General features: G+C 42.3%; 2 protein-coding genes across 6 annotated transcripts in view; one reads left to right on the top strand and one right to left on the bottom strand.

Moving 5' to 3' along the window:
• Window positions 1-1,374, top strand: part of CIBAR1 (CBY1 interacting BAR domain containing 1) — a 27,551-nt gene extending 26,177 nt beyond the window's left edge. The window contains exon 9 of the mRNA XM_066625708.1: window positions 361-1,374. Within this exon, the coding sequence (XP_066481805.1) occupies window positions 361-465 (105 nt within the window). The 3' untranslated portion in view covers window positions 466-1,374. The remainder of the gene's footprint in view (window positions 1-360) is intronic.
• Window positions 1-14,687, bottom strand: part of LOC136649237 (RNA-binding protein 12B-like) — a 17,007-nt gene extending 2,320 nt beyond the window's left edge. The window contains exons 1-5 of one of the 5 annotated variants that reach the window (XR_010794377.1): window positions 14,518-14,687; window positions 8,388-8,433; window positions 4,177-4,226; window positions 2,722-2,867; window positions 224-375 (exon numbers count right to left, since the gene is read on the bottom strand). Coding sequence is in view for 1 of the 5 variants with exons in the window: in XM_066625706.1 (XP_066481803.1) it covers window positions 5,318-7,696 (2,379 nt within the window). In the remaining 4 variants the exon portion in view is untranslated. Of the gene's footprint in view, window positions 1-223; window positions 376-2,721; window positions 2,868-4,176; window positions 4,227-4,513; window positions 7,725-8,387; window positions 8,434-14,517 lie in introns of those variants that run through there. The other 4 variants (XR_010794375.1, XR_010794376.1, XR_010794378.1 and 1 more) reach the window with 4 other exon arrangements.

Below are 14,687 nucleotides of genomic sequence, written 5' to 3'. Positions count from 1 at the left end.
AGAACTGAGGCACATTTGCCTACTCATGAGTAAATGCAGATGTGTACCTCACTTTCCATACAGCTTGATACATTTTCAAGCTTGTCAGTTTTACGAACCATTTTTTAAGAGTATTCCTAGTAGACTATTTCTAGCTGTCTTTAGTATCTTGTATACCTGAGCTATAAGGATCCCCACCCCATAAGAACTTGGAGATTTGATCTCTGTTGAATGGCACACTCACAAAAGGGCAATTTTTGGCATTGTTCTCAAAGCAGTTGGAGTAGTAGGAGACAATGCATCTTTCAATGGTATCTTAAATCCAGTTCTGTTTTCTCCAAGTTTTAAATCCAAAAAATCTGACATCATATTCTGTGATAGATTTCTAGGAATATGCTAAAAAAGGAAGAGGAGGAAGAAGAGGAGGAGGATGAATATGAGGATGACGATGAAGAATTTGAAACCACCAAGAAAGCAAGTTTGTGAAGCTAGAACAAGTGTTCAAATTAAAAGGATTTTCATGGTGTTAATGCTTGATATTAAAATTAATAAGACCACTCATTAAATTATAGTAAAGAAGCAATTGACAATTTTAATTAAAAAGGTTACCTATGGCCTCTTAAAATTTAAGATCTACTAGAACTGTATTGTTTCAGTAGTCATAAAATGAAAGAAGTGCTAATGAGTTAGTCTGTATGAGTGAATTCAAGCAAGTGTCATTATTTGGACTGAACAGATTGTTTTTAGGAAGACATGCTCTTTTATTGAAATTGACTGCTCAGAAAAGATACTAGCAAACACAAGGGGACCAAATGTTGCCTATTTACTTACAAGCCCCCAGATCCTAGTAACTAAACAATCTTTAGTCTCTCAGATCTATACAGATGAAAACAATTTTAGCACCTAGTGAAAATACCTCACCTTGCTTTGCTCTGTACACAACAGTGTAGAGCCCTAAAAAGTACGTTTTATTGGCCACCAGTCATTCTTAGCTTCTGATCTGCTGACATGTCCCGTTTCTGTTATGCTAAAGGACTAGCATGCAGGTGCTTCTGACTGTTCTCATAACTGAGGACTTTTCAAACTTATGCCCCCAAATCCTTAAATTAGTTAAATCTGCAACACACTTTATTTGCAACATACACAGTGAAATTAGCTGAAGATTAGATAGAAGTCATCTCTTCATGCAGCTTCAGTATTATAAGTGAAAGTGCCTTCAGAATTACAGCACTTCTAGAATAGACTTATATTTTATTTTTCCCTGTAATTCAGATGCAGTCACAACTGTGAAGACAGCTGACATATGGGATAATGTATTTCCTTGAATTTTTCATATCAATATATCTACATTAGTTTTGTATTGTCAGTATTATTAAAACCTGTCTTTCTGCCTGATAGCTGTATTCATCCTTTACTTTTATACCTTCATTATGCAATTACTAAAACAACTTAGAAATACATTTTCACATTAGTTTTGTAAGAGAGCACTTTGTCTCAGTAGTACTTTTCCAGACTAGTGACAAAACAAATCTTAAATCTGATAAAACCATTCTAATACTGTAGGCTGAAGGTAAAGCAAAAGCTTTTAACCCAAATAGCAGCCCCTTGCTTTAAAACCATTCAAATGATATATATAAGCCAGCGGTATTCAAACTCTCAGGGAGAGTTTGAACCGCAATCAGTCTTGGTGGAGGTGGAGGGGGGGGAGGCAGCAACACAGGATCACATCGCTCAGGGGGCTGCAAGGACTGGGATGCACTCACCAGTCCCTGCAGCAGCCGTCCTGGGGTGCAGGGAGCCCTGCGTGAGTGCCTGCAGGGCTCCCTATGTCTTCAAAAGTGAAAGCAGAGCGATCGCGCCCCACCTCCATAAAACCAGAAGTGGAGCGCGATTGCTCCGCTTTCACTTTTAGAAGCCTGGGGAACCGGGTAGGGCTCCCTGCCCCCCAGGACAGCTACTGCAGGGACTGGTGAGTGCATCCCAGTCCCTGCAACCCCCTGAGCCTCCTCCCTACCCCTGCCCCTTAAGGGGGCAGAGGCCAGGGCCTTCAGGCTGGGGTGTCACGAGAGCCAGGGTGGTGTAGTGGTTTGGGAGGTAGACTCAGACCTGGAATATCCAGGTTCAAATCCCCCCTCAGCCATGAAGCGCCCTGGGTGACCTTGGGCCAGTCACTTTCTCTCAGCCTCACCTACTTCACAGGGTTGTTGTGAGGAAAAAAGGGAGCAGCCATGTACACCGCCCTGAGCTCTTTGGAGGAAGGGTGGTATAAAAATGTGATAAATAAAAAAATTAAAAATAAAACCACTGACATAAGCCCTGTGCTTCAGAGCAAGACAGGTCTGGAACAGGAAGGGGCTTCTTCCCAGAGGAGGATACTGGTAAATCTGTTTTGTTCCTGCCGACTAGAGCAAGTGGGAAATACTACCCATTCAAAGATACCCTCCTCTACTGTAAGGAAATAGCAACTACCACAAAGAAATGTTTCCCCTTTCTTTTCACCTGCATAGTGCTATACTGGGATGTAGAAGGAACAAATTTAATTCAGAAGTTTTTCATACAACCATCTCCATGATGGCTTCAATCTAGGAAAGGACTTCTTCCGCAGGTGGAGAAAAACAGGTACCTCTTGTTTAGAATTTGTCATCGATGTTTTTGGAATAATGCACTTGTTTAATACATACTGAAGCCTAAATTACGCTTGCAATATTTTCAAACACCGTCAAATTTCCCATGAACTCCCACCTGTTCAAGGAAAGTAGTAGTTTAAGGGCACATGTTGAGGAGAAAAGAAGGAAGATTAGACAGGTTACGAGAGAAACTGAGAGCTTCAGTGGTGCAAACAGCTATGGCTTGCCTGTACCAGTGGGGGAGATGCCGGAATCCTGGCCCTGGAGGAAAGGAACAGAAACAGGATGAAGAGCGGTAGACATCCCTATCTGTCTTACTGTCTACCTTTCAGAGAGCAGCTTCAGGAGCAGGAAGAGCCAGCAGCAGCTACAGCTATGACCAAAGAAAAGGAAGCAGCAGAGATAATTAAACTGTAGCAACTGCAAAGGGGGGAGGAGGCTTTTTCACCCTCTCACTGGTTAGAGGAAGAGCTGGGGAAGGGGCCTTCTAGTGTACAAGCAGTCGGCTCACTGCCTTGCTAAGTCAGACTCTTGAGATCACATCCTGTGCATGGCTTTGTCTCGTGAGTGGCTGGCCAAAACATGCCTTTACACATAACATCTATTCTCTGTTAAATTAGCTGGATATACAACACTCTGCTGGCATATTACTAGTATATGAGTGGGGGGATATAAGTAGTCTTTAGTTTGTTGGCCGTGAAAAAAGCAAATGGGCAAAGTAAGATTTCAGTATCACAAATTCATGAATTCTGTATATTATACTCTGGAAACTTCACATGTAGGCTGTTCGTTATTGGAATCATACTGTAATAAAGCAGGAGAAAAATAAAATTGGCTACATTAAATCTACTTCCTGAAGCAACCACCAAAGATGTAGGTGGTATCATCCCCCATCCCTTTCAAGTTATTTCATGGCTGCATAAAATAAATACAAATGGCTCTGTGGGGAGTCATCATTCATTTCAGAAACTATGTGAAGGCGTAGTCTGATTAGGAGAGGAAGGAAGACAGCAGGATTTCCCTGTGCAAAATGTGAGCCTCCCTGAGGCTTGGAATCTTGAAACGGAGCTATCGCAATGCACCTCCTGAGAACAGGAAGTGCTTTGCAATAGCTCCATTTCAAGATTCCAAGCCTTGGAGCCCTGCAGAGGGCTGTGCTGGGCTCCCTACACCTCCAGCAGCCCTCACTGAGTCCAAGTGAAAGCACCCCCCCCATCCTCCTTAGGGATGCAAACCTGGGATTGCTTCCTTTCTCTCCTCTTCCCCCACCCCTTAAAGCGACAGGGAAAATGTAACACGAACTGGTGGGTTGCAAACCACCAGTTTGAGAACCACTATTGTAAAGAGTAAAAGGTACTAAAATTACATTTAAAAATAGCACAGAAGATAGCATTGTACATGGTGAGAGGGAATGGTATAGCTTTCAATTTCTTTAAAAACAACAGGATGTTAACCAAGATCTTGGTAGCTAAACTTTCTGGGAAGAAAATTCCCCTTATGACATAGGCCTTGCATGCACTCCAAGTCACTTGCAGTCCCATTCCAATAGCTCTTTCTTCCTTATACTCACAACTCCAAAGGTCCTTCCTGCACCCTCTGAACTGTTTCTTCTTTCTTGAGCTTCAAAAACAGGGTGTTAATTTGTTTTAGTATTGAGCACTCTCAGCCGCTGGTATTGTAAAGTTTGGAAAACTTAGTCAGGAAAGCATGTTTCTTGGCCCTTTTGAACACAAGCCACTAACACTGCTAATTTATTGATTATGTATGATTATGATCTGCCCCTTGCAGAACTGAAAGTGGTACAAGTGGGGTTTCTAGACAGTCACAGTCAAAGGCACTGGCTAGACAGAGCCCTGTAACTTCAAGGAAGGTGACTATCATGCACAACGTACTGACCTTGTCATTTTTAACCCTTATTTGGGTTACTGGTAGAGGTGTTTGAAAACAGTATTATCTATTTTATTCAGAAGTAAGCCCAATGTGTTCAGTAAGACTTAGAATGTAATCCTATCTTACTCAACAGAAACAAACACCTCTAATTATTGGCAACACCAGTTCCTTTAAATTCCACAGACAAACCCAATCATCAGGTTTAAAAAAGTCCTTTTTATGCTATCCAATAAAATCAACGTATTTTCTCTCAAATGTATAATCTGTACGCTCTGTAGACAGTTTTCCTATAACCAATATGCTGGACTGTTGTTGGTGTCAACAGGCATTACATGTAAATCAGGAATTCACAAAAAACCATCAACATCTTTCTGTTTATGTACATTTATTTTAAAAGAAATGGTAAACTGACATTAAGAAAACTATTCAAGTTGCCCCTAAACAAAGGGTAAAAATGCAAGAATTTATGGGTAAATTTGTTAGTAATATACAAGAAGGAGAACTTAGAACCTTGGCTTACTAATAGCTTGGAAGTTGCAGATGTATTACACTCAACAGCTCATTTACATGAACTGCAAATACACAGGCAACCATGGAAGGAATAGAACTATACAACATGCTATTTAATATCGTGTTTTCATTTTTACATTAAGCTTGTAAAAAAATCTTCTAAAACTTCGGCAAAACAAGTTGTACATGAGATCAAGCATTGCTTTTTACAAATAATTACATTTTCCCCCAATTTTCCACCAACAAAAGTGTGGATCTAATTTTCCATGTACTGCTACTGTACATTTTTTGCTTCCTGTACATTCCTTTATCTACATCAAGCTTAACTTAGCTTTACGTTGACCAAAAGGTCTATCGTTTAGTTCATTAATAGCAGCCATAGCCTCACTATAATTTACTAGAGCAAGTACTGCTTCACCAGAAGGCATTCCATAATCATTGTGCTGGATAGAAATAGATTCTGGTATGACTTTATAGCCATGAAAGAAATCCAAAATTTCATTTGGGGAAGCCCGAAATGGAATATTCTTTAACCTGATCAGCGTGATGCTATCTGAGCCACCAGTAAAATTAGAGTTAGGCAAAAAACAGCCATCTGGAAAGCCACCAGAAATTCCTGGTCCACCAAATTCTGCAAAGGGAGGAGGTCCTCTATAACCATCAGGGGAGCAGATGAAATTTTCAGATGGTTGATTATACGATAGAGGCCTTATGTTTCCCTGCATGGCTGGTCCCTGAGAGCCAACAGGACAAAATTGTTCACCTCGGTCATAAACATGGAAGTGATCCTGCATCTTGTTTGATGAAACATTAATACCAAACTCCTGCATTTGTTCCTCAGGAATGCATCTTAGTAGTACCTCTGTTCCCAAAAACCGCCGGCGATTTAAACTTTCAGCTTTCTGGGCTTGGTCTTCAGATCTAAATTTGACCAATGCTTCTCCCAGTCCAATTCCTTTGTCATCATAAAGTAAATGAATATCACTGTCATCAATATTAAATCCTGCAAAGAACTTCTGCACCTCAACATTTGTCACATCAAATGGAAAGTTTCTTATATATACGCATGTCTTTGGGCCAGAATATCCATCTCGATTACATTTTTCTCTTACGTGGTGATGTCTTTCTGGTGATCTTTTGGCTTCAGTAGATTCAAGTACTTCTAACATCATTTTTTTAGAAATGGGAAAAATATAAACTGATTGACCAAACAAAACATTCTTGTGATAGTTTTGTGCCATCCTATATTCTGTCTTAGATCTGAACATCACAAATGCCTCCTTTTTTTCATTTTCATGCGATCTCAAGAATATAACCTGTTGGCTAGTTATATCCAGTTCTCCAAAGAACACTCTCAAATCTCTCTTCTCAACAGCAGCTGGCAGATTTTTAATATGTATATAATACTCCTCGTTATGTTGCAAATGAGATTGGCTTGAACCAGAGCGAGGTGAACGGGAGTGTGCCATAGACCTCCTTGGAGGAGACCTTGAACGGGAGCGTGCCATACCCCTCCTTAGTGGAGACCTTGAACGGGAGCGTGCCATAGCCCTCCTTAAAGACCTTGAACGGGAGCGTGCCATAGCCCTCCTTGGAGGAGACCTTGAACGGGAGCATACCATACCCCTCCTCGGTGGAGACCTTGAACGGGAGCGTGCCATAGCCCTCCTCGGTGGAGACCTTGAACAGGAGCGTGCCATAGCCCTTCTCAGAGAACTTGAACGGGAGCGTGCCATAGCCCTTCTCGGAGGAGACCTTGAACGAGAGCGTGCCATAACCCTTCTTGGAGGAGATCTTGAATGGGAGTATTTTCTTGAGGACAAATAGCTTGAGTCTCTTCTTGAAGAATGGTCTCTGCTTGAAGAATAACGTTCTTTGTTTAAATGAGATACATGCTCGTTATCAAAATGACAGTCCACCTTTTCGTCTACCCTTCCACCATATTTAATCCATTGAACTTCATTAGAAGGATACACTTCTATAAATCTTGAACCCATATATTCCCGATTACGCTGCCGCCCTTTCATGGCATCACTTGATGTAGCAAATTTTACCATTCCATCTCCATTCTGTTGACCGTCTTCACTTTTTAACATGATCACACTGTCGACTTGTAGTCCAGAAAAGAAAGTGTGTACATCATCTTCTGTTGCAGCATAAGGCATACCACGTACAAATAGATACAAATTATCTGACTCTTGCCTGGACTTCTCATAATTTGATTCTGCAAGATCTGTGTCACTGTTTTGTGAGCCACTTGAATGAAATTTGTCCTCCAAGGCATCCAAAGAACCATAGTTAGATTTACTTATTCCTTTTTTAATAGCTGCCACTAAATTTGAAAGGTTCCCAACTCCAGATCCTCCTGAGTTAGAACCTGTCCGTCTAGATCCAGGTATTGTTTCTCTTCCATCACGATCAAATCTTTTCCTACTAATTTCTATTATATGTTGCATTTCTGTCTTGCTGCTGAGAAAGAGCTTAACAGATGAATCCTTGATAAATCCTCCTGAACAGCTCATTGCTTGTCTTGCATCTTCATCTGTTGCAAATATAATAAAAGCTTCCCCACTTTCTCCTCCAATGATATGTACACCTCCATCAGGAATATTCAATCCTGAGAAGAAACGGCGAATATCTGCAGACCCCGCAACAACAGGAAGTCCCTGTAAACGGATGACTACAGCCATTCTGAGCTCAACCCACAGCAATAATCACCTGTGGAGAAAAAGGTATACATGATGGCAAGCCCTTACACTGTAAAAAAATGCTATACCTCAAGCTATACCTCAAGCTATACCATTTAAACACAAACAGCCCTGCCTTGATCAAGGTATTCAAATTCAAAAAAACTTCTCAGTTCAGAATCACAAGAAGCTTTAATCTAAAATATAAGAATACTAAACTGTTCAATGTGAAGTTTTGCCAAGTTCCATTATTTCCAATCAAAAAAAGCAGCACCGTCAACAGTTTAAACGTCACTCTTCCTACTCCCTATATGAAACTTTCACAATATACACAGTATATGTGTATACCGTATCATAAATTCTGTGTGGAAATTAAAACAGGGCAACTTTGGTCCCAAGTTCTTGCTACTCGATATCAAAAGTCTAGAAAGATTAGCAACCAAAGATGGTTTACCACTTTACAGCACCTGTCACCTTCGTCTATTATGTTTTCAGACATCATGCTCGACCAAGCCTACTTCATAATGAAGTAAGTTCATTCATCCTTTAACACCACAGTTTTTTTCACATGGCTGAGTCTTTGCGTGTTATTAGGGTGGAATCAACTGGATCATCTGCATATCTTCTTTTCCAGACAGTGAGAAAAGGCCATTGTTTTGGACAATACTCAGAAACAATAAGCTTAGAAGCTTACCTGTTTTTGCCTGGAAAGCGTGATAATGCCTGTGAAATCAATTTAACTGTGGAAAGAAAACGAAACATAATTAATGGCCAATTGCATTACTGTTAACAACGTATTAAAGAAATCAAAATTGGTTGCTTAATATTTCCTTCTATCTTCATGCCAGGAATATTAAGAAAATAACATCATCAACCATGAGGACACATGACTCATGTGTTCCTTTTAGGAGGATGTAATAACATCCAAATATTAAAGCCAATATCATCAAGCAATGCAAGAAAGGTGAGATTAGTCTTCAATAGACCCCACGGAATTGAAAATGCTGAAAACCCCGGTTTCTGGAGTCCCTGAACGATGAAGGCCGCACAAAGACAAAGATGTCCACTTCTTCTGAAATCCTTTTGCATCCAAAGAAAGTGGGAATACGTTCACCAGCAACTGAACTCTGCACCACAAAGATGATAATATAAAAAAAAAAAATCCAGAACGCAGAAATTCCGGAAATATATAGATCATGCTCATTCCAATTTTCCTGTAAATGATTGTCATTCCTCCACAGATTTTTTTTTAATCCAGTATACATTAACCTCTCCAACATCCAGAACATGACTACATCACAAAAGTCAAGTGTACCTAATGTACAGACCACAGCCCCAAATACGAATTACAATTACCAAATCGTTTATTTCACAAGCTCTAAAAAAAAAATTAAGGCAAAACAACTGAAAACCATGCAACCCAATCCCAGGCACATTTATCCAGAAGTTAATTCCACAGAGTACTATGGAGCTAAGTCTGCACAAAATTGCATATTTAGCTGCAAAACAATCTATTCTTTAGTGGTAAAAAGCAACATATTTAAACTTAAAATGTTCCACTGACGAAAAAGTAGAGCTCAAGTCTTCTGTAACTGAGGCAAGTGTCTAAAAAGTCAAAGACTGAAACTTAAAACACTTGAATTCTATGAAGTGCCTAGAACCATCCTGGAAACTGCAACTGTTCTCAAAAAGACTTTCAATCTGATCCACTTGTTCAATCAGTTCCTATCTATATCCTACTGCAATCAATTGTGCATTCCAATAATCTTAAAAGATAACTTCAGTGCACAAAACGCTCAATCCAACAGCTTTGCAACTCTTTATGCAGAACCCAGTACAACACCACAGTGCAAGGAAGATTTTCAAAACGTTCCTGAGGATCTCAAATTTTCCACAAAAGCCATGGGGTAAAAGAATTGCCACATACAGGATAGGAGAACTAACAATCGCCTAGACTCTAGAGCCTACTGCAAGGTGAGTTTTTAGTTGCATCTGGAGTCCAAGCTGTAGCCCAAACTAGACAGTATGAAACTGGGGCTTGCATGCTTCCTTTTTGAAAAGTAAACAGCAGCCAAGCAAAGCCCGACCTGAACTGCTGTGGGAGGATTTTATTTGTTTCTCCCTCCTCTGCATGACTACTTATTTTGATTTAAAATACTTTTATACCACCTTTCCCCTCCCAACAGGAAGTGCTCAAAGTGGCTTACAATCAATTAAAGCGGATTAATAATAATGATAATCATAGAAACAGAGTGGAAAGGTACCTAGTAGGTCATCTAGTCCAACCCCCTGCCTGTATCAAGGAATCCTCCTAGAGCATCTCCAAAAGGTGCTTGTTGAGCCTCTGCTTGCAGATCTCCAGTGAGGGAGAGTCCACTTCTGTACTGCCCTTACTGTCAGAAATTTTTCCCCGATATCATCATAACCTCAGCAAATGAGCCATAAGAGAAGAGAGTCCTTCTCACACCACTGTTCTAAGCTGTTTCCCAAGGCAAGGAAAAAATAAACCACAAGGCAAACAAAAAAACCCGCTTTGAAACCAAAGATTCAAACCAAACCAAACGCACAAAAAAACCACTTTGAAAATTAGTTTCTTACTAACCCTAGATTATAACATCTGCTCTTTTTTTCTTTCCAATCCCGCACCTAAGACTCTGGTAAAAGGTCTTCCCAAAATTTCCTGCAAGTTTTTGCAGAAAGATATTTGAAGGCATAGCCCTTAAATTTTGTACATGGTCACTGCAAGAGTTCGGGGACATTCATTTCACACTTTTCAGTTTGGGTCTCAGAGGTTTCAGTTACTAGAAGAGATCCATAATATATTATATGTGATATCATCATGGAAAAGATGCAGAATTGACAGTACAAAATGTGCTTATGTATATGGAACAAACTTTTTTTTCAAATTTCACTTAAGAAAAGAAATTGCTCCTAGTCTTTTTCAATTGCAAATATACAGCACAATTTTCCTCAATCCTAAAAATCATGGCCTACCGCTGGTGTACACTGCTGCTGCCATAAGGCACATTTGTGGGCCATAAAGCCAGTGAAGCACTGGAGCTCCACCGCTTGGCGGTCATGCAGACCACCAGGTAGCAGAAGCATAGGTGTGGGGGGAAGCAGTCCGGAGAGAGGCAGAGGGAGGAGGCGTGCCAGCAGAGTGGGGACGGGTGAGCTCCATCAGATTCTGAACCTACATGTGGGGCCATTCGCCCAACACAGAGGCTCTAAATTCTGTACCGACCCTTGAGTCACCATAGAATTGAGTAGCCCCATTGCAGGTTTACTTGCCTTACCTGGGGGAAGGGGACAAAAGTCCCCTTCTCTCGAGCAGGCAGCGCTGGCTGCCTGGGGCGTGCTGGGTGCAGCGACAGTCGTTTTCAGTGCCACTGCAGCCCTGCACACCAGGCAGCTTAGGACTGCGCTATACAAGTACTCAACTCAGTACTCAAGTCAGGCTGACTCAACTCACACAAAAATGCTGTTTTCAGCAACTCGACTCAAGTTGGGGATGTCACTGACCCCGACTCTACTTGTGGCTCTAAGCCACTGATTCTAATTAAGAGTTGGGACTCAAAATGACTCAAGTCGAACTCTTGCATGTGTGTGTGTGTGCTCTTTTGCTTACTTTTTTCAGCCACTTCTGCATTGCACCAAAGATTTCACTTGCAATCCGAAAGCCGGTCTTCAGACCAATGGTAACAGCAGATGTATTGGAAAGGTAGGTAGGTTCCAGGAAGTGAGGGCTGGAGGGGTTGAGGGCAGGACGAAGGTTTAAGTTTTTTGGGAAGGGCTAAAGGAGATTCATGACTTAAAATTTTTTGAGAGCCATGACAGGTGCATGTTATGAATTGCAAGTCGAATCATTGGGTCACTGAATCATAAAATCAACTCGCGAGTCGGGCTCAGTGCTTTGAGCACATCCCTGCTGTATATACCACCTACGGCGGTGTTTCTCAAACTGTGGATCAGGACCCACTAGGTGGGTCATGAGCCAATTTCAGGTGGGTCCCCATTCATTTCAATTATTTTACTTTTAATATATTAGACTTGATGCTTCCATAGTAACTGCAACTGGGGAAATGTTATGGCTCTGTACTTTTAACAGACTACTATGTATGTGCTTTTAACAATGATAGTAAACGGAACTTACTCCTGGATAAATGCAGGTAGGATTGCAGCTTAGGATTGTTAAAAATATTCCTGCTTGATTATGCCACTTCTGGTCATGACATCACTTCCAGTGGGTCCTGACAGATTCTCATTCTTAAAAGTGGATCCCTGTGCTAAAAGTCTGAGAACCACTGGTATACTGTGTACAGACACTATAAAAGTACTGTTGGGATATGCTAGGGTAAACATTGCCTGATCCCCTTTTTCAACCAGCAGTATCAATCCATTTCATTTCAGAATAATTTTTTTTAGAAAGACAACTTCATATTCTTACACAGGAAAATCATATTTTCCTTATTTCGCAGCATTAGCGAAAACTAGTGTCCAAGAAGCCAATGAAGTAGATCTCTGTATCAATTCTTTCAGGAAAATACTATTCTGGCAATATATTCCATACTTTTTATGCATCTTGTACTGTGTATTCCACACCTTTCTCAATGATGATCCTACAAATTTCTTCAGTGCCCTGTAGATCTTTCAGTCATTCTGAAACCTTTTAGACACACATTGTGCAAACGTTAAGAAAATTATTTCTCCAAACTCTAACAGTGACCGTGTACAAAAGTCAATTCCAGGGCTGATCTTTGGCACAGCGTACAAGCTGCAAAAATTTTGTGGAGAACTTTTAACTCAAGGTTTAGGGGGTTATTTCCTATCCTATCAAAAATAGGCCTCAGCAGAGTGCCACAAAACACAGTAACAGGCTTTAATAGAAGTTATTTTCCTTTAAAAAAAGGCAATAAGTAGGGCAGGGATTCCAGATCAGGGGACACAGTGCTGAAACCCTAACTGTGATTTCAGCACAGCTACTAGTTATAACTGAAAACTAAGCACACAGACCCCAATCATGTGACAAGAACATTTGGGCTTCAATGAAAGGCAAAACTGATTACCTTAGAAGCAACTCCTAGTTACAAGCAAGACCTATTAGATCTATACGAGTTACAAAAGCTGACAAAGTAACAAAACATCTAATGAGCGATACAGCCTTCAAAATCTAACTAGGCTGTTTATATGAGATCTGTGCAGCCAAATAAAACTTCCAGAGTTGCTCTGCTGAAGTGACAGTGTTGGAACGCAAGAAGTGGTTCGCCCACAAAATGGCTGTTTCCGGTTCAAAAACATTTGACACACATTTTAGCCATATGTCATTCTCATAAGGAAAGTTATGTTAATATTATTGTTGCAATGCCTTTTTCTCATGGTCCTTCCGTCCACCAAGAGGGATCCAATTCCCCTCTAGAAAGCAGCGCGTAGCAGAATTCCTGGGTACGTTGGCACAACTTCAGTGAACATGAGCTTGGCATGAAGACAGTACATAATGTACTCTGATACAAATAGAGAATGCGAAGAGGACAGAAAACATGCCCTCATGAGAAATTTCTACAGGAACAACCAGCACTGTATTTCCACATGAATGCTGGCTGCGAGGCATCAGAACTCCAAACAACATTTGCAAGGTAGCCAAGAACAGGCAAACTCTTGTTTATAAAACAGGTTCTGAGCAAAGTTGCATTTGCTTAGTCCTGAGTGGTTATTTTTTTGACCATTTGTGCCAGTTTGGTGCTGTCCAATATGTTTCCCTGGAGTAGCAGCTTCAAGAGATCACTTGTGTTCCGAGATGTTTCCATTCGCCAATACACCAAATCGATAGGGGGAAATAAAAGAATTTTTGACGCACTTCTTGAACATGCCCCTTAACCAGGAAAGCCTGGAACATAGAAAGAGTCCCACTGGATCGAGCCCAAGGCCCATCCAGTCCAGCTTCCTGTATCTCACAATGGTCCACCAGATGCCTCAGGGAGCACACAAGACCAACAGACCTCCATCCCGATGCCGCTCCCTCGCACCTGAGGTGGCCGACTTCTAAAACCAGGAGGTTGCAAATACCCGTCACGGTTTGTAACCTGTGATGGACTTTCCACCAAAATCTGTCCAATCCCCTTTTAAAAGCATCTGGGAGAGATGCCGCCACTACATGCTGCAGCAAGGAGTTCCACAGGTTAATTACACGCTAGGTAAAGAAGGGAGCACACAAGACCCCTGCATCCTTGTGCCACTCCCTCGTCGCACCTGGTGTTCTAAGGTAGCCCACTTCTAAACCCAGGAGGCTGCACAGACCCAGCATGGCTTGAAACCTGTGATGGACTTTTCCTCCAGAACTCTATCCAAACTCCTTTGCAAGGCACCCAGGCCAGGTACCATCACCACATCCTGCGGCAAGGAGTGCCACAGGTTAGGACACGCTGGCTAAAGAAGGGAGTAAGCACAGAAGACCACAAAAGATCTGCATCCTGGTGCTCTCCCTCGCACCTGGCAGCCTGCCCTGCTTTTTCTACCTGCAGAGCATACAGCACACACAGAAGCCATCAGCACATCCTGTGACAAGTTGTTCCACAGGTTAACGACACACTGGGGGAAAAGGAGCACAGAGGAGTCCTCTCTCGCGCCTGGCAGCCCCCGCTGCTTTGCCACCTGCGGACCAGACCGAAGACTCAGACGGACGCGCCTCGCACACGCCTCTCCCCCCAGGGCACGGCTTTGGTGACGGCGCCGCCTCCCCCGCGGCACCGACCGCGCTCCCCGACTCCCGCCCCGGGGAGAGAGGCCTCCACGCCGGGCCAGCCCCCCTCCAAGGCCGCGCTACCAACCAGGGCCGGCGAGCGAGGGGGCTCCGTCCCCTCTCGGCCGCCACCGTCCTCCGCGGCGCTCCGGGGCGGGTGGGCCGCGCGCCCCTCCAGCAGGCGGCGGCTGCTCCCCTCCCCCTCGCGCACGGAGAGCGCCCCCCGACCACAAAATGGCAGTCCCTCTTCGGGCACGA

This window comes from Tiliqua scincoides, chromosome 4, assembly GCF_035046505.1.
Source record: "Tiliqua scincoides isolate rTilSci1 chromosome 4, rTilSci1.hap2, whole genome shotgun sequence".
In the NCBI taxonomy this organism is placed as follows: Eukaryota; Metazoa; Chordata; class Lepidosauria; order Squamata; family Scincidae; genus Tiliqua; species Tiliqua scincoides.
This window is presented reverse-complemented; position numbering and strand designations above follow the sequence as displayed.